The 21097-nt window shown below is 45.7% G+C and overlaps 1 protein-coding gene across 1 annotated transcript in view; it reads right to left on the bottom strand.

Moving 5' to 3' along the window:
- Positions 1-206: 206 nt before the first annotated feature.
- dock5 (dedicator of cytokinesis 5) overlaps positions 207-21097 on the bottom strand; it is a 28479-nt gene continuing 7588 nt past the window's right edge. Inside the window, 41 exon segments of the mRNA XM_056280067.1 lie at positions 207-439; positions 565-683; positions 909-1059; positions 1239-1383; positions 1650-1822; positions 2051-2188; positions 2279-2362; positions 3413-3589; positions 3745-3831; positions 4080-4164; positions 4268-4349; positions 4490-4631; positions 4952-5056; positions 9174-9263; positions 9732-9851; positions 9996-10086; positions 10171-10211; positions 10403-10559; positions 10983-11068; positions 12545-12699; positions 12956-13014; positions 13097-13197; positions 13321-13491; positions 13869-13967; positions 14285-14380; positions 14511-14647; positions 15819-15925; positions 16161-16231; positions 16482-16593; positions 16690-16824; positions 16972-17072; positions 17232-17321; positions 17439-17536; positions 18236-18416; positions 19052-19155; positions 19272-19344; positions 19611-19713; positions 19925-20048; positions 20201-20326; positions 20489-20631; positions 20808-20851. Of these exon segments, the coding sequence (XP_056136042.1) occupies positions 338-439; positions 565-683; positions 909-1059; positions 1239-1383; positions 1650-1822; positions 2051-2188; positions 2279-2362; positions 3413-3589; positions 3745-3831; positions 4080-4164; positions 4268-4349; positions 4490-4631; positions 4952-5056; positions 9174-9263; positions 9732-9851; positions 9996-10086; positions 10171-10211; positions 10403-10559; positions 10983-11068; positions 12545-12699; positions 12956-13014; positions 13097-13197; positions 13321-13491; positions 13869-13967; positions 14285-14380; positions 14511-14647; positions 15819-15925; positions 16161-16231; positions 16482-16593; positions 16690-16824; positions 16972-17072; positions 17232-17321; positions 17439-17536; positions 18236-18416; positions 19052-19155; positions 19272-19344; positions 19611-19713; positions 19925-20048; positions 20201-20326; positions 20489-20631; positions 20808-20851 (4605 nt within the window). The 3' untranslated portion in view covers positions 207-337.

Raw genomic sequence — 21097 nt, 5'->3', positions numbered from 1 at the left:
CACACACACACACACAGACACACACACACCTCAGATTGCATATCCACTGTAGTGCACTAAAGAATAAAACCAACCCCACACATAAGTATGGACGCTCAGGGCTGAGAAACAAAACAACAGAGGGGCCCCCCGGAAACGAAGGGCTACATGGAGTTATCAGCAGCTCGCGTCAGAAACACCGTAATTCTTCCAAATCTGGTATACATCTCACGTAGACGGTTGCCTTTTTTTATACCGTGGCGCCGTGTACACTGCAGCGCTACAAACGAAGCGACGCTTTAATCACAGCGAGCAGAGGAAACGAACCGGGGGGCCCCGGCCACGTGCAGGCAGCGCTTCACTGCGGACTGTGCTCGTACGAGGGGAACATCGACTTCCGCGTTTTCGGAGGTGGCGGTGGAGGCTTGCTCTCGATTTTCGTAGGCAGAGGAGGTATGAACTGCAGGGGGTAAAACAAAAATATATATATGATGGTGTTAAAAAAAACAAAACTGAATATTTCAAAGGTTAAATGTCATTAAATATGTATTTGTGAGCGGCGCTATTCACTCCTCGCGGATGCACCTCGGAATAGAAGAGGGCGTTGTCACTCTCGTGAGGATGCTTCTTTGGAGGCATGGGAGGAGGGGTCCCCGGGGTGTCAGTCGTACTGGTGTTATTGTCACTGAGAAGAGATGAATAACCTGAGGAGACGGGAAATAGAAGCACGTCATACAACGCGAGTGTGCGCAAGTGTGCGTCTGTCTGCGTGACCTGATTTGGACGCTGGACCGGTGTGTGCTTACACGGGGGTTTGCGAGCACATTATTTATTCATTTCTGAGCGTGAGGCGGATTTGTGAGAGGAAGTAAAATAACAGGCTGGTGTTTTTTGGTTCATTTTGTAAGACCGGTAGCCGTGTGACGTACTGGAGCTACGCGGAGTGTGTGGAGGGGCAGGCAGTGGGCTCAGAGGGCTTGACAGGCTGAGCTGAGAGGAGACGCCCTGGAACAAGGATAGGGGGAGCCGCCGATCCCCTAATTGTAAACTCTTGGGCCGCTGCTGCTTCTCTGCAGAAATCTGAAATGAAACAGTAAAAGAAGACAGTACGGGCCCTCCTTGAGCACCGTTTGAACAAACTAGAGCAATGCCCTATTCGCAAGCTCGAGTAGATTACATTGAAACTAAACGGGCCACAACTGCACACCGATGTTGTGCCCACATCGGTACAGCAGCAGGGAAATCACCTGCTGTCTTACCTCATCTGCATCCGACTGCCTCTCCAGTAGGACCTGGGATTTGCTCACACTCCACTCCTTCCTGTTCTTTCTGCTGATCCGGTTGTCGTCCTCGGCCCGGGACAAAACGGAGGCCCTGCGATCGTTTGGACGCGACAGCAAGGAGCTGCTTGTGAGTAACAAGGCAGAGAAAGAGATGCACAACAACAACAACAAAAAGACAATGAGCACCGATGAACCGAACGACAAAAATGTAGGTCTTAGGAGCATTGCCCTCAAAAAGTGGTACTTTTTGAGGGCAATGCTCCTTAAAGGGACAGTGGGGGGGGGGGGGGCAAACCAATGACACATTAGACAAGCTGGAAGGCCTGAAAACACAAAAGGGAGGGGTGGAGGAGGGCTGTACAGAGAGGGGGAGCGTGGGGGACTGACTCTTGGGAGGAGATGCGGGAGGGTCCGTCGGAAGATACGGAACCGCTGGAGAGGCCCGAGGAGGCGTTGGAGAGGGTGGAAACAGTGGACATGCGGCGCAGGGTAGAGGACAAGATGTAGGGCATTACCACGGAGCCCACACGACTCTTCTTCCTCTCAGTCAGAGAGCAGGGCTGGGACACACAAATGGGATTAAGCACCATCAGGAAACTTGGCAGGGGAGGAGCACAATGACAGGCAAACCACTGGTCGCAACGGACTGGCTAAAGGAAGATTTATGATCTTGCACCATTATAATGCACACTGCTTTGAATGAAAGGAGTTTGATAGGGAGGCGAGGGAGCCAATACCCTAAGTTGGCACCCTTTTACATTAAATTGGGTTTACACTTGGCAACTGACCAAAGTTATGACGCCATAATGCTTCTCCACTTTTTCCCGCAGGTCTTGGAAGCAAGTAACCAGGCGATGGTGTAATGGTTTCAGCTGTTCGGTCGACTTTTCGCCATGGATGCGAATCCCGTCTGCCAAGAGGGGGATCTAGAGGAGAGGAGGGGTGTTGAAAAGAAATTCAAAACGTGTGCCGTCCCTTGGGCCAGTGTCGGCGACAATGATAGACAAAGGACTTACCTGCAGGGCAATAAGATGTTTAAGGACCTTTATGCGCTCAAAGTCCTCTGGGTGCCCCTGAATGTAGGTGTCTATGAAGAATGCCTGCAGGGACACAAAAATAGGATTGAAATTAGCATACGCACGAATAAAGTAAGCACTGAAAATACTGCTGCAAGCATTAATGAACAGGTTGCCACGTAGATGTAACAGTTGGATGTGTTAATTTTTTTTAGCTCATATGCAACGTTTCCTCAGTGAGACCGAGGTTTGGGAGAAATTGATTTTCAAACTGTTAGTTATGACAGTCTTTAAAAGCAGCTTCCCCCGTTTCCAAATCGTGAACGAGTTCTGCAGGGCAAAATACTGCACACAGCCTAAACCATGCTTGGAAAAGTTATTCTCGAACATTTTGACATTTGAATAAGATGTTCATGGTCCCGGGTTGTCCTGTGTGGAGTTTGCACGTTCTCCGCGTGTCTGCGTGGGTTTCCTCCGGGTGCTCCGGTTTCCTCCCACAGTCCAAAGACTTGCAGGTCAGGTGAATCGGCCGTACTAAATTGTCCCTAGGTGTAAATGTGTGTGTGTCGGCCCTGTGATGGCCTGCCGCCCAATGACTGCTGGGATAGGCTCCAGCATCCCATGACCCTGAGAGCAGGATAAGCCGTTTGGATAATGGATGGATGGATGTTCATGGTATTTTGAGCAGATGAAATTGAGCCCAGTGAAAAGTTTAAGACTGACAGATGGTTTTTTTCAACTTGCAATGAACATTTGGCCAATAACAGCAACAATAATAACAACCACAAACATAACCTAGAAACTATCCAGCTAGCTATCATCACCTAGAAACTATCCAGCTAGCTATCATAACCTAGAAACTATCCAGCTAGCTATCATAACCTAGAAACTATCCAGCTAACCATCATCACCTAGAAACTATCCAGCTAGCTACCATAACCTAGAAACTATCCAGCTAGCTATCATAACCTAGAAACTATCCAGCTAGCTATCATCACCTAGAAACTATCCAGCTAACTATCATCACCTAGAGACTATCCAGCTAGCTATCATAACCTAGACACTATCAGAAAAATTGATGTGCTCTGATGCGTCACTTTAAATAGCCACTGAAATGAAAGAAAGATTTGAAACCTTTTCATAGTTTGAGAAGCCACCCATGACAGCAGGATCAACTATGCCGTTGAGCATCATGGACAGTGGATGGACGGGCAGTGAGCGGTCACAGGCTTGCTGCTGCACCAGGTTACTCAGCTTCTCGTTGGCCATCTCCATAGTTTCTATGGCGTTCTCCAAAGGACTAATCTCCTCCTGGCAATTACAAGGGATACCCCCGCCCAAGTATAAAGGAGATGAGGATGTTGGAGTGACAAAGAGAACACTGAAATGGATCTGGATTAGAGAAGGGGGAATGCAAGCTGTTGGCCGTTTAGGCTGGCATCAAAATGACTCATGTTGCTTCTTACCACAGAGACAGATTTAACTTCAAACCACTTAAGGATTCCTGGGAAGCGATAGGCTGTAATGTACGTTGTCCTGTCAATCCACATGGTCTGTAAGGCAGGGGAAGAGAGAGAGAGAGAGAGAGAGAGAGAGAGAGAGAGAGAGAGAGAGAGAGAGAGAGAGAGAGAGAGAGAGAGAGAGAGAGAGAGAGAGAGAGAGAGAGAGAGAGAGAGAGAGAGAGAGATATGCTCTTCAGTCTTTAGGGCTAGGTAGTGCAAAAGACAGGCCTGTCTGCAATAAAAAAAAACTATATGCCTTGTCAAAGCACACAAAATGCCAGTAACAATTAGGCACTCACTGCAAATTCATTGTCTGGGTCCTTTTCGCCTTTCCTGAATGGTCTGGAATACTGGAACTGGTCGACCTCATTGGTCCTGTAATAGCTGGACAGGAAAGGACAGCAGCGAGATAAAGACTCAACCAGGAATAGCACTTTAAAAGCCAAAGATGTTTATGAGAAAATAAATCAGCCGTCGCCGTCCATACTTTAATATCTGCTCTGGTACGCCCTTGTCTTTAAACTGGTGCGGCACGGTGAGCACTGGCTTGACAGTGAAGCACTGGATGTCTGCGAAGTTCAGCTAAGGACACATGCCTCGGGCGTTGAGAAACAGCAGTCGAGGGTAGGTCGAGTTGAAAGGGATGACAGTGTTTTCAGCGAAATAGATGATTGGTTTCGCCATTGTATAGCGTATAAATTAAGGATACGCTGCCCTGGCGAGTTGCTGATGTTTTCCCCGGGAGGTGCTGTGCTGGTCATTCGGACTGCGTTGGGGAACTGGGAGAGCAGCTTCAAGCTGAAGTCCTCGAGCCACTCGTACTCTTTACCTCGGTAGATGAAGATCTTGTTCTGCAGTGTGGCGTACGTTTAAAAATTGAAAAACGCAATTCAGAGGAGTAACACAACACCGAACAGTGGCCGACTAACTGATATCGACGTATAAAAAGGTGTACCTCTGCAAGCGGACAGACAGGATTGCAGTTATTCTTACATTCTGTGTTATCAAAAAGGTATCAAGTCCTATGACGCCAATATCCTTTATCCCCTTTATTGGATTTTGTGCCAGGAAACATTTTAAAAAAAAGCCAGCTCATTACGTATAAGGACCCGCATAAAGGATATCCTTGCTCTCGGTCTATATTTATTGAAATAAGTAATCACTGCCTTACCCTGAGGAAGGTCGGAAATCCAAGGCCGTAATATCCTACAGCGAAGTACTCCGGCTGAGGTCGCATAGCATGCATTATATTTTCATAGAACTGGGCTTGCTGTTTCTGTAAAGGAAAGAAGAGAAAGAGCAGGGTACAGAGGCAGCACCGCCAAAAACAAAAAGAAAATACAGCCGCCAGCGGCAATAATTGGGGTCCAAGCAGCATGCCCAGTTTTACCGAAGAGGGCTTGAAAACAGGTGAGACAAAATTGACAGTGTTCACAAGGAGGACTTGAATTGTGGACACACCTTCTCACATTTTGAGGGAACAAACTGACACGGGCGTTTTTGTCAGTGTAAACTTAGGAGAAAAAAAAACTCACAATTTAACTGTTGGGGGTAAAATTCTGGAAAATAAATTACACATCAACCTGCTTCTCGGCTATATTGTCAAAGATTTTGGTGAAATTTGCGCAGAAATTTTTAAAACACTGAATATCACTGCAGACTCACCATTTGACACATCTAATCACCATTTCAAATATGTGGTATCTAGTATCTTAAGAATGTCTTGTCATTTTTGGTAGAATTTGAATGAAGACTTGTGGAGATGTTAATTGATTTTGCATATTTTGAAAAATATAGCACGATCTTCTGAATTGATCACAGGCTGCAGTGAGACAAACCTTTGTCGCACATCAGTGGATGGGCTGGAAAAAAATTTCAGCTCTCTAGGACCTACGGTGAAATTTGAAATGTTTTTTGTAAGTTTTGGGTAAAATATTGATGAAAACGTGAGTTTACGCTTATAAACCACTCTCCTTTTCGCCAGTCATGACCAAACTTTATACAATGGATTGAACATGATCACAGAGCATGTGGAAAAGTTTTCACTCAAATTAGCGAAGCTAATTATGAGACACAAACTTTTCACATTCGTGGCGCCATCTAGAGGTGAAGCACAGTGCGCTTTAATACGTAAGCTTAATGAAAAGTACTGTACATGTGTCTCAAATTTCAGGTTGATATCTCAATGTGTTCATGAGTTATTGCAAATTTTTTGAAAATTAGCCATTTTGATAGAAATTGATCAGCTTGTATAATTGAAACTGATTGACATATTGAATTTTCTTTAACAACTCAAAATTAGTAAAGTATGTAGAGGGTCCTGTTCCTGATCTCTCTTAATAACGATCCCCCAGTCTCTAATCTTCCTTTTTTTTTTTTTTTCCTAAAGTACTAGAGAGAATTGTGTATCAACCACTTTCGATCCATATAGAGGAAAACTATCTATCTGAACCTTTTCGGCTTTCGGGGCCTGTCATTCCACTGAAACTGATCTAACCAGAGTGGCAAATGTTGTTCTGCCGGCTACGGACTCTGATTCCACTTCTGTGCTTCAATTACTGGAACTCATTGGAGGCTCTGACACCACTGATCACTGTATACTATTAGAAAGAACAAATTGTAATTTTGCGTGTCTCTGGCCTAGCTCTCTCTTGACTTAGGTCTCATCTGGAAGAACACAGTGTGTCTGCTACAATATTATTACATCGAAAGTCTCTGATGTTAAATATCGCATACCTCAGGGCTTGGTTCTTGGTCCTCTACTTTTCTCTCATTATAGTTTGCCTCTTTGCCAAATTATATGCAGTTACAGAATACTGCTATGCAGATGATACTCAGCTGTATGTGCCCACAAGGGCTGATGATCGTACACAAATGACTAATTTAGAGGCCTGTTTGCCTGCTGTGAAAAAATTGGATGTCACTAAATTTCATAATTTTAAATCTGGATAAAACTGACATGCTGGTCGTTGGTCCTGCTAGACACAGACACCGTTTTAATCGAGTAACAGTAACGCTCGACAACTCCGTGATTTCACGAAGTGTGGCAGCCAAGAATCTTGGTGTTACATTTGATCCCAGCCTTACCTTTGAAATTCAAGAAATCACCAAGACTGCCTTTTTTCACTTACTACATAACACAGCTAAACTGAATTTTAGTCTTTCCTGTCCATGGCTGATGCAGAGACACTAATACATGCATTTGTTTCAGCCAGACTTGATTGCTGTAATGTTGTTTTCAGGTCAGCCACGTTCTAGTACTAAAAGTCTAGTCTGGTTCAGAATGCTGCAGCTAGAATCCTAACTAAAACTAGAAAATTTGACCATAATACACCAATTCTTGCCTCCCTTCATTGGCTTTCTATCCATGTTAGATCAGACTTCAAGGTGCCTCTGCTGACTTGTAAAATCCCAAATGGGCTTGCCCCATCAAACCTGTCTGATCTCCTTAAACCGTACATTCCATCTCGAGCTCTCCACTCTCAAAATACAGGGCTCCCGTGTGTACCCAAAGTTAAAAAGAAGTCAACTGGTGGCAGGGCCTTTTCCTATCGGGCCCCAACCTTGTGGAATAACCTGCCTGCTGCTGTCAGACAATCAGAGTCTATTGAGTCCTTCAAATCCAAACTTAAAACTCATCTTTTTTGCCTTAACCTACATTTAGTTGCCTTTAAATTGAGTACTTCATGACCTGTACCGCGTGGCGGGTCAGTTTCTGTCTCACTGAATTTATCAACCACTGTTCTGCCGATGAGATTATATAGACTATTGACTACTGCAAACTGTTCCCTTCTCTCACATATATTTTCTCCCTGAATGTCTTCTCCTTTCTTTTCTCCCATGTATGTGAATGGTGTGATGTGAGTCCTCTGTGTCCACATGTAGTCTCTCTTCCTGCCAGGTCTCCATGGTGATGGTGGTCGCAACCTGGAAGTTGCCTGGCATCCTCCTCATCACATTCTTTACATATCTTACAAATCCATAAAATTTTGTCAGCCCGTTTCAATGTTGTATTATCCTCTCTCTCCGATGTGTAGCTAATGTCTCTTTTTCCATGTATATGAATGGTGTGATGTCAGTTTCTCCTGTGTGCATGTGTAGTCTGTCCTCCTGCCAGATCTACAAGGTGATGGTGGTCGCGTGGCTCAGGTCCTAGGCTGTTCTGGTGGCATCTGGACGCTGCTTGGCGTTCTCCTCATCATATTCTTTATATATATTTTATAATTCCATTACAATTCTGTTATCCTCTTTCAACGTTGTATTCTGTAAATTGTGTTCTATTTTGTCCACACAACATCAATTGCGTGTCTGTCCATCTTGGAAGAAGGATCCCTCCTGTGCTGCTCTCCCTGAGGATGCCTCCTATTTTTACTCCCTGTTAAAGTGTTCTTTTTTTAGGGGGCTGCTCCTTATCTGATGTGAGGGTCTAAGGACCGGATGTTGTGTTGCTGTAAAGCCCCCTGAGGCGAATTTGTAATTTGTGATGTTGGTCTATGCACATAAAATTAACTTGGCTTGACTGAATTTTGGGACAACTGGCCCAGTGGTCTCGGACAAGACATCAAAAATAGGATGTTGGGAAAATCGAGGAGAAGTCGCAAAACTTGACATTTTTAGAGCAGAAGACCATTTGAGCAAAGATGCAGATGACTTGAGAGATTAAAAGGACGAAAGAATTTTGACGCTACCCCGAGCCCTTATCGAGATAATTGCAAAAATGTAACTCTGATTATTACAGCGCCACCTTGAGATCGACGGGTGTCATTTTATGTGCCCGAGTAGTGGGTGGAATTTACAGCCCCTAAAAAAAAAAAATTGTTTTTAAAAATCGACAGTATCGTATGTTCTCCGATAACAGTTTTCAAGGAGGACTGCGTCTACTCCCCCATTTTTTTTTTGTCCTTTAATGAGGGAAAACCAAATTGGAAGCGGTGACATTGTGATCAACTAGTCACAGAAGGAGGATTATGAACACTGTTCATAAAGCACGCCATGTGAGCAAACACTGAGCACCATTACATCAGCACACACAGCATCCGGGGGGGGGGGGGGGGGGCGCGTCGGGTAAAAGGGTTGACAAATGTGAGAGCAACTCTTATCTTCCTTCCATTTCCTTAAGATGTTTTTGACTGACTGTACACTGGGGCTGGGAAGTTGCCATGTCATTTTGGCCTACAACCACAACACACTCATCAGACGGTGAAATAACATTCAGATGTTTTTAATTAGCCACCAAGCGCAGCTCTAACTGCGGTCGGGCAATTTCATATTCCATTAAAGAGCGGTGCAAATTCTTCCACAGTTATTTAACTACACGATGTTGTATTAGTTTTCATATTTTGTTCGTATCACAAGACGTGGGGGGGTAATCGCTGTGAGTGAACGCTCTTTACCAGCAGCTGGCTGAGCTCCATGAAGTCAAACATGTGGCTCTCGTGCATCTTGGACAGCTGTTTCCCCAATTCAATGGCCTTCTCCCACATCTGTAAAGACATGAAGCACTTAGTTGAAAACATACATAAATGTGTAATTCCAAAAATAAATAAATAAATAAAGGGGGATGACACTTAAAACCTGAGGAGACGGCAGCACGGTCTAGACATTACTATCTCTCGGCGCTAACCGGGGTTGTCCTCGGTCAAATCCCCACCGCCAGATTTCGAGGAGGAACACTCTACCCTACTGTCGCGGCCAATGTGGGATTTGAATAAAGAGACACAACAAACAAGTTTCCTGTTTTGTATGAGAAAGTGCGTGCTAAGATTACGGCTGACTTTCCCAGCGAAAACACCGGAGCGTGAGGTTCAGACGTACATTCTTTGCGGAATTACAGGATTATCCTGAGAAACGCGGCCGGGGCAATCTGACTCCCTTTTATGCCAGCAGCCCATACGCGCGGCGGCCTCCTTTCAAGCATAAGAGCTAGGGAGATTAATCAAAGCAATGCTCACCTTGCCCTTGTCCAAGTAGCATATTATCTCCTGGAAGAGCCGCTCCTTTAGCTCCTGCTGGGTCCATACATATTGCCCATCACGCGGAATCAGATGGGGTGCACAGGGTTTGTCAGACCACTGGGGGGGGGGGGGGGGAGAGAAAAAACCCATCACCATGCAGACAAAACACTGAGACACACCTCCGGTAGCATGGCCATATTAGCGAAGGTTAAACTGCTGAAAGTGAAAATCCAAGGATTTCTACTGAATTGTGTGCCAGACCTCCAGTAATTCGGCATGTAGTATCAGCGTGTAGGCCGCTTCTGTGTAGTTCTCGCAGTCCAGGTGCAAATCCCGCAACTTGTACAGGTACCTGATAATAAAAAACAACACATCAGTTACACGTACAGCGGAAGGGGTTTTGATGCCACCACCAGCGGGCCGTCACCCAACTTACCGGATGTAAATGTCTTCCCTCTTCTTTTCCTTGTAGAAATTCTGTTTTTAATAAAAGAAGGAGAGAGATTTCTCTTTGCATATTCCTGAACACACTCTCAGAATCAGCATGGCTAACATCCATTCACAGTATCAGCATGGCTAATAGCTCTATCTATATACCCCCCCCCCCGCCCCCCCGAGTGTTAATCCAGTAGAAATCTAATATGAGCCCGCCTGCGGGTTGGACGCACCAGCACATTGACCGTGCAGCTCATTCGGTGCTCGGGGCTTTCGTCATGTGTGATGGTGCGGTACGCCAGCAGATTTTCCAGCAGGCTGCTGAGCAGCAGAGCCAGCTCCTCTCCCGACTGCGACAGGTATCTGTGGCGCCTGCAGTGCTCCAGTAATCTGCACATACAAACAACATGCTTCACGTGGTGCTCTCTAACTGTAGAAGCCTTTGCCCCCCGAGATCGCCATATCCCGAAGCCTGCATCTCTCCGAACGGGAACATCAGCTTCCGACAGGAGTCTTATAAGGGTTCACACAGCCATTTGGAAATGAACAACAGCCCCCCCCCCCACCACCACCACCACCACCACCACCACCACCAACATCATAGATCTGTAGGTATTTCACTGACAATATCAAGGTAATATCGATCCATAATCTCAGAACACTGGCTCTAAAATCCAGCAGATTCTTTCAGGGAATCTTGTGTATTATGGAAGCTAACCTAAGTGGTATATCTGTTCAATTCTCCAACGGTTATGGATTGAAAGGTTACGACCAAACTAGGTATTCAAATAACAATATAGAATGCGGTCTTACGTTTTCTCCAGCAGCACTTTGTACTGTTCATCTCCTCGGCCGCCTTCTACCTCTTGATCCAGTTTTGTGATCAGCTCATTCTCGAACTGCGGAGAGAAACGGCGCGTCACCAACACGGCAAGTTGTGAGGATGTCCGTCTCACCCAAGGGGCCGGGGAGCACTTCGAAAATCATGTTTCATGATCCCTCTAATTGTTCTCAACACAGTCTGGGTCCCACCCCCCCCCCCCAAAGTGTCCTATTTCCGAGCACTGTCTAAAGAGCAGGAAGGTGCAAAGCACGGCGGATGCTGAAGGGGGCCGATGTTACCCTTAATATCTGCAACTGTCTCGTCTGTATATTCAAACGATCAGCTTCGTCCGAGGCCGATGTTTTTGCAGAGGTGTGCTACGGACACAGTGTCAAGGTAGGGGTTTTGCACAGGTCCCGCGAGCAGGTAGGAAAGGCTAGCTTAGACGGACCTGAGACCGTACCTCCTCTGAAGCAGTAGCAGAGGTGAAGATGAGGAATGAACTCGGCTCCAATTTCAGTAAGAGTCCCATCACTCAAACGTCCGCACAGCACATTGTGCTTCAGGCGCTCTTTTCTACCAAATGCCAGTCAACCGCATAATGCCGCCTTTCACAATGACCCTAGCCTCGGCTGACTTGAAAAGTCAGGGTGCTGCAGCAGGGCATGTGAAACCTCGACTGCAACGGAACTGCCCTACAGAACGATCTCATCCCATCTTTTCTCGTATGTGTGTTTTTGACAGTCCCACTCCCTGAACCAATTCACACTTGAGGTTCACACATTTTTTTCTGCAGTACACAAACAGTTATCACTACTATTGTGCGTGGGTGCGTCGTGCATAGGAGTTTGTTTTTCTTTTCCTACAACACCAACGTTATGTGCATGTAGAAAAGATAAGATGAGATGAGATGAGATAAGATGAGATGAGATGAGATGAGATAAGACAAGATACTTTATTGTCATTGTGTACACACAACGAAATTTCGTTTGGTGACTCTCAGACCAGCAACACTAGACAAGGTAAATGATTTAAAAAAAAAAAAAAAAAAAACAAGATAAAAACAAGGACAAACAACATTTGGTATAAATAAATGAGGTAGCAAAAACGATGATAAGGCAATAAAAGATAGCAGCGGCTTTTAAAGTTCAAAATAGTGCATGGGATTATCGCACATAGTTGTCCATATTGCAGCGGCTTTAGTACCAGTTAGTCCTCAGCAGCTATAGGCAGATGCGTGTGTGTGTGTGTGTGTGTGGGGGGGGGGTGATGGAGGCTACAGCTCTGGGGAAGAAGCTGTTCCTCAGCCTGTTAGTCCGGGTTTTGATGGTGTAAAGCCAAATTGGATATACAAAGACAGAGATCGGTGATGTTAATATCCCATATTACCACGTTTTCCCCATCAGCTTACCCGCTGCGACAGCTATTCAGTACCCTCGCAGAGATTACTCAAGTTTCACCTCACATAACCTAATATTCAAACGGCAACACAACAGAGTTGAAACGCCAACACACCTAAGTGCCGCCGTGAACCGTTCGGATAGCTTTTTACCTTTTCAAACGTGCGTCCGGGATTAAAGTTGTGTTCGCACTGCATCATGTCAAAGAAGATGGGGATGGTGGCTTTCCTCAGCTCTGGCTCAGGCACCAGCGTGGCCTCGAGAATGGGCCCCACCATGGCGGGGATGAACTTCATTTTGTGGGGGCCTAAGGGACACAAACACAGAGCATCACCCGGAAATATCACTGTGTGTGATCCGAGCAGGCAATAAGTCTCCGTCTCTAGACAAACACATGGCCAAACTAATAAAGAAGAGGTGACTACAAAAACAAAAGCACCTCGAAACCGGGCAATAAAGAGATATTGTCTTGCAATTCTGTGCATTACTACTCGCCACTGGATAAACCGCCGCGTCAACCTCTCCGTCGGGCGGCATTTCGCCACACGTCGCGCGACACTTACCGAGATTATACCACATGTCTCGGATCTTGAAGCCGACAGTTTTCCTCATGTCGCTGTACCTGCAGCAAATAAAGAGAGAATTACTGTGTAAGAGTGATAAAATACGCCGTCTCAATTAAAATCTCACTGAGCTTATCTCACTTGTTGAGTATCTTATTCCGTTTCTCTTGGGAGAAGGATTCCAGCTGCAGCGCCTTGTGAGTGAGGAACGCCACGGTCAAATGAAAGTAGTTATTCCACAGCTGCGAGGGAGAAGGAGGTCTTCAAATATTAATGGCATAATTACCCTCTCACAACACCAGCTTTTGATCTCTTCAATAAAAATAAAAAATGGAACCTCGATCAAGGCGGAGGACACGACTCACCTGGAGTTCGAAATGAGCCTGGTCCAGGAAGTACTTGTTAAGAACCTTAGAGTACTGGTCGATGGCCCTCAGGAAGACCTGCATCTGCAGCAGATTCATGATCATCCAGTCAGCGGGGAAGACGTTACCCATCAGGTCTTTAAACATGATGAAGGTTTCCATCAGGAAGTCCTGAGGGCAGGGGGAGAATTTTTCATCTTATACCGCGTGTGTATGCACATTTTCAGCTTATAAAAAAAAAAAAAACACAAAAAAAACACAAAAAAAAAAAACACACCAGCAACCCGACACGAACGCGCCAAACTAACTAAAGCAACGCGAGCCTAAAGCGCCGCAGCTTTATGTGAGGCACGCATAAAGTTGACACAGCTCAATGCAGTTCCACTAACGTCCTCATTATGTCAGTCCAATCCACTGTGTGAAATGTCTATAATCAATATTCACTTAAGAGCCGGAGAGGAGCCCGGCTTGTTTGGGGCGCGCTATTGATTAGATGTTTCAGGAATAGATGTCGCCCGGCCAGATGGGAACATTGTAAGGATACTCACAATGATGTCCTGTCTCGTCTTGAAAGTACTGATGTAGTGAGCGTAGTGCATGTCATCCATCTGCTTCAGGATGGCCGTCATGCAGGCCAGGTAGTGGCCCTGTCACACAGGAGTCAAATCATTACTCATCTAATTTCTCAGCTAGGCACCCTTTCAAAGAAATCTTATTCTTGAGTGAAAATTGATAGTGCCCGTACTCCCGGTTTCATATTAGCAGCTGTACAGCAAGGATTTTTATGACACGGTTTCTTTGTGGCACTTTCTTTTTAATAGCACAAAACCAAAATATATAATAATGGCTTTTATTATTAGCCATACTGCAGAGTGCAATTATTTGCAGAACTGGTGCTATAGGCAGGTAGTCGTACTATTAATGAGTCAGTCAGGGAAAACGTGTATTTTTAACGGTGCCTTACAATGAGAGGGGAGGATCTGTCCATGCTGATGACGGTGCGATTAACCCTGCGAAGCAGTCGCTCCATGATAAGCTCCACATGCCCCCGGGTCGGACCCTGTAGGGGCAAATCAGCAGGTCGAGTAATAATTACACCTTATTTCACCTCCGCGGGTGAATGAAGCACGGAGACAGTATGGATGCCTAGATAGTTCATATTGCTGGACCAATACTTGATTCAAACTAACCACATCTTTGCGGTCCAGGTTGTCCAACACGGTGCTGAGTAGTTGAACGCAGGCCTCGTGGTCGGGCTTACTGGAGTGGTCATCCAGCTGCCCACTTAGCTGGTCAGTAACAAGGGGCAGAAGGACGTCTCGACAATCTGTTGGGACACAGAGAAGAAAACCAGATTCCCTGTCATGTAGTTCATACTAATTACACACAGACAGGGGCTGCACCATCTTTTTCCCCTGCCCTTTTTCTCCCCAGTTGCGCTTGGCCAGTAACCCTATTTTCCGAGCCGTCCCGGTCGCTGCTCCACCCCCTCTGCCGACCCGGGGAGGGCTGCCTCCTCCGATACATGCGGAGCCGCCAGCCGCTTCTTTTCACCCGACAGTGAGGAGTTTCGCCAGGGGGACGTAGCGGGTGGGAGGATCACGTTATTCCCCCTCCCCCCTGAACAGGCGCCCCGACCGACCGGAGGAGGCACTAGTGCGGCGACCAGGACACACACCCACATCCGGCTTCCCCCCCGCAGACACGGCCAATTGTGTCTGTAGGGACGCCTGACCAAGCCGGAGGTAACATGGGGATTCGAACCGGCGATCCCCGTGTTGACAGGCAACAAAATAGACCACCACGCCACCTAGACGCCCTCAAGATCGCGCCATATTTAATCGTGACCAGTCACGGAGACAAAGGGGGTTGAAAAAAACTTTGGTTGTCGTCTATTTTTACCCATCGTATCTGTTTTCATGTTTGCCGATGTTGTATTTTGCACTGCACTTGTGTATGTGTGGATTATAACAGCAAATACCAACACCACAGGAGGCCTCCCTAGGGTTGTACTCAACGACAATGTTAAGATTAAATAAAAGGACGGTTTATTTACACTGGAATGAAATGCGCATGCATCGACAAGAGTGAAAATGTGTTTTTAAACGCTAGTGCCCCACCTTAAACAAACAGAAAAAGAAAACAACTATCTACCAAGTCGCCAACGTTTTGAAACCTGTCACCCAGATCCGACTTCTCACCCACAGACAAGGTCAGTCGCGTCTGTAGGGACGCCCGACCAAGCCGGCGGGAACGATTCAGTCAGAATTAAGGGTGGGATTTGGAATTGTCCGTCAACGCTTTCAAAATTTGGTAAATGACAGAAAACCCTCAGTTAACGCCACTCTTGCACACAGACACACATCAAGCAAGTTTGTTTAGTCTGGAAGAAAAAATAAAAAAGACGAGCGTAGGCATAATCTGGCCCTGGGGTCAAATCTGTGTTTGCTCTTGTGCGAGACGTTAGCGCAAGTTATCCGAGCCCGGGAGCTCCCTACCTGGCTGCTTGAACAGGTCACTCTCCACCATCTTACACATGCAGCCCAGCTTCTGACGCACCAGCTGGGAGTCGGGGATGCTTTCGATGAACTTCGTCAGAAGAACACTGGGGAACGGAAGGAGCCGAGGAGAGCAATTAGAGCTCTATTTTTAGGTTCCCCCATTTGCCCGTTACTAATCATCGTAAATTATGACTAATACGGAACAACACGGAAGACGGATTTTATCCCGGCAAGTCGCGATAATAAAATCCTCTTTTATCGCAGAGTAAACATTAAAGACTTACAGCAAGACATGACAGGCAATTATTTTCTATTTGTGCAAGGCCCGGGGACACTTACCTCAGCTCCACACGGTCGAAGACGTTCTGGATGTCATTAATGATGCTGGGGAGGTATTTCAATATTGCCCCCTGAAAGAGGCAAGCGGCGGATCCCATCAAGACAGGGCATGAGGAACATTTACAAAAGAGGCCTATTCTTTTGAATTACCCAATAAAGCCTCAACAACCGGGACGTCCACTGAGCTGGCAAGATTTTCATCGCCTTGCTCATGGAGCACAAAGAGTCCTGATTGACACGTGAGACTCGGGTCCTGATTGACACGTGAGACTCAATGAAAAAAAAAAAAGAAAAAAAGTCAGTCGACCTTCTACAGCTTACCTTTATCTTCACTCCTTCATCGAGGGGTCTGTCCATTAGAGTGTTGAATGAGAGGAAGAGTGTACGAATGGAGTTGAAGAAGGCATCCCCATCCTCGCTGTTGCCATAGAACCTGAGAGTAAACAAGGTTAGGCTTTGTGTCACCACGGTGTGCATCCCCAGTATTGGGAGTTTTTGAACCAACTTTAGTGTGGAACATTGTTGATACCTTAGATACAGGACGCGGGACTGTACAATGAACCTGAACAGGTACTTGAGAGCTTTCAGTGCTGCGTAGAGTCTTTCGGTTAGGACGGGCTCCTCGGCATGCCCGACATAGTAGTTCAGTACCTTGGTCAGCTTCCTGAAAAATGTGAAAATGAGTCACTCGGGCATCTGGGTTTGTTAGCAGCCGAGTGTGGGAGTAAGGGAAGATCTTGAAAAGCAGTAAAAATAAACAAGTGAGGAGGTGTAAGCCATGAAAAGGTGGAACAGGGAAAGCGAGACTCACATGTAGGCCAAGGTCGCACTAAAGTGCTTGTTAATGTATGTTTCCAGGACCGGGTTAAAGTGCTGGAACTTGATGTCGCCGATCAGGGTGATGATAAACACCTGTTGAGTCACGGAAAGCTATATCAGAGCCCTACCCCACCTATTGTTCTGGCGGTTTATTGACCTTTAAGGTGTCACACTCTTCTAACAACTCCTCATTTGTATGGCGAAACGTATTCGCCGCCGGCGGTGTGATACTGCATGTCGTGGACAGCTCACCAAGGCGTTGAACACCAGGGTATCGTAGGTGTCCTTCTCTGACGTCTCCATCATGATGTTGAAGAGAGCGTCGAGCGTGTCCTGGAGGAACTGAGCACAGAATGGAAGCCAATTTTGAACGTGTAACTACGAGGGCATTGTGACGCCTCTGGAAAATGCAGCGTTATTACATATTTCAGTGTGCCATCTGTGAAGCAGAGCACTCACTTTGACTATCTCTCCTCCCTCAACCTCCATTAGTCGCTGCAACGTCTGGTCCAGGTCTTCGGGATTTGACCTCCAGTTTAAAAGGCCAAGAAGATCCACTGGACAAGGCCAAAGAAGAAAGGAGCCACACACTTCCTCCATTAAAAACATACCTCTGCGTTATGATTGCTAAAGCATATGTTGAGTTAAAAGCTGGAAAATCATCTGCATGCAATGAAAACTACGCATACGCAAGGAAATCCGAACCCAACCCAGTGTGCATCAATCATTGTTAGCGCATCAGCAAAATGTTGCTAACACCCCCCCTCCCCCTTTTCTCCCCAGTTGTATCCAGCCAATTGCCCCACTCTTCCGAGCAGTCCCAGTTGCTGCTCCACCCGCTCTGCCGATCAGGGGAGGGCTGCAGAATACCACGTGCCTCCCCCGATACATGTGGAGTCGCCAGCCGCTTCTTTTCCCCTGACAGTGAGGAGTTTCACCGGGTGGACGTAGCGCGTGGGAGGCTCGCACTATTCCCCCCAGTTCACCCTCCTGACATGGGGATTCGAACCGTCGATCCCCGTGTTGGTAGGCAACGGAATAGACCGCCACGCTACCCGGACGCCCCCAAAATATTGCTAACATTGATGATGTGGATAAACATATGGATTCTGAGCCAATGATTAAAAAGGATTGTAGCATGGGACATTTATCTTTGAATCTGTTGAGTTTCCTAATAAAATGACTTGTGACAGGACTCTAAATCATCTCACATGCAATACTCTGATTGGAAAAATACAAATGGCGCCCTTGACTACCATTCTGAGTGAGTTTCGTGGAGCAGGTCAGCGTGGCTATCTGGAAACTGTCTTTTGTAACAGGGATCGTGCCCGAATGGTGGAACGGTTTCCCTGTTTGCCTCTCCTTTTCCACCACCTCAGCCCAGGTCCCTGGCAAGGTGAGATAAGTCTTCGCATCCTCTGTCTTTTTCACGTCCACCTAAGAGATTCATAAAACAGAAGATGAATCATGAAACATATTGATCCATGGAGATCTAATCTGATGTGCATCGACTGAGGAGAGATTCATGCATAATCTATCTGCTGTCAGCTGTAAGACACCAATTTTATCTGTAATTACATAAACACAACTGCCTACATTAAATCAAAACTCAATACATTAATATGTATATAATGTAAAAATAGAAAAGCCTAATAGAAAATAATTTAAAAAATAGAATAGGAAATAATAGAAAATATAATATAAAATAATAACAATAGAAAATAAATAATAATAATAATAATAGAAAAGTAATGTACAAATAATAATATTTTTCTCATATAAAAGTAGATGACAATAATAATAATAATAATAATAATAATAATAATAGTAGGAAATACAAAATAATAAAGACAAAATAAATAGAAATAAATAATAATCATAATAATAGAAAATAATAATAATAATAATAATAATGTGTTGGCCCTGTGATGGACTGGCGGCCTGTCCAGCATGTCTCCCCGCCTGCCGCCCAGTGACTGCTGGGATAGGCTCCAGCATCCCGCGACCCGAATTCGGATAAGCGGCTTGGATAATGGGTGGATGGATAGAAAAGCCTAATTCTGTAGTCACACCTTATAGACGATAAGGTCATGACGGCCATCTCTGAGCGTGGTCCCATCTCCCTTCATGAGCCGCACAAAGGCCATCCCAAAGGGCCTCTCCGATTTGTCCCTAGCTGAAGTAAATAAAGGGAACGTCAGTGGAGAACAGACCCAGCAAATGGAATTTACAGGGCCAGCCCCGCTCCCCGTGCTACAAGGATTGCTGCTGATCAAAACGATAAACACTTACAGTCCTGGGATGATCTGTGTCGAAACATCACCCTCAGGTGACAGCGGCACACATCTTCAATGGGGATTGTCACCTTGCAGTGGGAGAAAAAAGAACGTATGGTGGGGGTTGCGGGGAGTGTGAATACAGGATTATAAACATAAACAGAAATAGGACTATCTGGTTTGGGATTTATATAAGTAAGACATCCTGCACCAATATCTCCCCCAGTAGATTACTTCATCATAATGAGCCAAAAACCATCCGAGGATGTAATTGGAGAACCTGAGATAATATGTGCAAAGCACAGTTGCTGTCTTGTCTGGGTAAAAGCAGATATGAATGTAGTACATAAGGTACCTTTACTGTTTCATTCCAACAGGGCTGCTTAACCTGTTAGTAAATGACAGACTTGTATCGTTGTATCACATTTCAGACCATTCACGAGGATAAAAAAGGCTTGCTCTTGAACGGGAATTTGTACCGAAAGATAATGTTATGTACCGAATGCAGCCGGGTTTAAGCAACTTTAAAACTACTGAAGAAGGGGGGGTAATTGACAAATTTGGAGTAATTTGAAGAAGGCGCTCACTGACACATTCCACGTCGGCATGTAAAAAAAACCAAAACAGCACTAAAACTAGTATACGTCCCATCATGTACTCGCATCTCACCTCATTGGATTGCCTTCATCGTCATGCACACTAAGAATGACCTCGACATTTTTCGGTGTCTTTTTTTTGCCCCGGTCAAACTCTCCCTGCAGCAGTGTCACGTAGATATCATTCCTCACGTTACCTGGAGAACCGAGGAGAGACGATCGGGTGAAAATGAAGACCGTCTACAGACTCCCTTACACTTTTTATTTCTTTTTTTTTTTTAAAAACAGAATAATTATACGTATGAGCCCAGTGCGGTTTGCAGTGTCACATCCAGAAACAACGAGGCACCTGGGAGGATGATTTCCGGAAAGCCCATCTTTCTGACAATGGCTGTGGTGCGGTCGACAAAGTGGGAGTAGTCTTTACGGACCTGGGCAAGGTCCCCCGCGAGGAGCTTCAGGGTCACAAACAGACCTGCATATATATATATATATATAAATAAAGAAATTCAATGAGGCAAGATATTCTTTGTGCACCCTCATGCATCATTTATCTTCTCCAAAACAAAAAGGGCTGATTTGGAGAGGCCCTCCGTGATCACGGGGGATGTACTCTCGGTGAGCGCTTCGCTTTTACCCTGGCCTTTGTGATTGACCTCTCGAGTGGCAATGACTTTGTTGAAGACGGCGGTGAGAGGCTCGTTCTCTCCTATGACTCGAGACGGGATGAGTGGAGACATGATGAGCTGCCTCTGACGGATGTAGGTTTCCATAGCTATCCTGTGAGGGGTGGAACGACACGAGAGAAGAGAAAAATTAGCTGCCAACACCGTTGACAAGTGACAAACAAATGGATGGACGAGTTGCAGATGCGATTGCAGAGAAGAAGTGCATTGAATCCCGGCTCCTTTTGACAAATGTAATATTTCCTCACACAGCATCCATCAAGAGAGTACCGTAAGAACCTTGTACCATGGGTCACCGTGGGAACCGACTGCATCTGCAGGGGTGAACCGTTGAGAGAACTGATAAATGTACTGCGCCGGCTTATTCAAGTTATGAAGTGCCTGCTTATTCATATGTACATTTGGAATTGGGAGCCAGATGCTGTGCTACCAAAAATAACACACCAGCTCACCCTTTACTTCTGGTTGTTCACAGGCAGTTTCTCTTAGGACGGCCTTGTTTTAACCTCAACCTGACTAACACATGATACAATATAAAAAACATACCAAAAAAGGAACAC

Source organism: Lampris incognitus, chromosome 1 (assembly GCF_029633865.1).
Source record: "Lampris incognitus isolate fLamInc1 chromosome 1, fLamInc1.hap2, whole genome shotgun sequence".
Classification (NCBI taxonomy): Eukaryota; Metazoa; Chordata; class Actinopteri; order Lampriformes; family Lampridae; genus Lampris; species Lampris incognitus.
The sequence above is the reverse complement of the archived record's forward strand: the minus strand, read 5'-3'. Positions and strand labels throughout refer to the sequence as shown.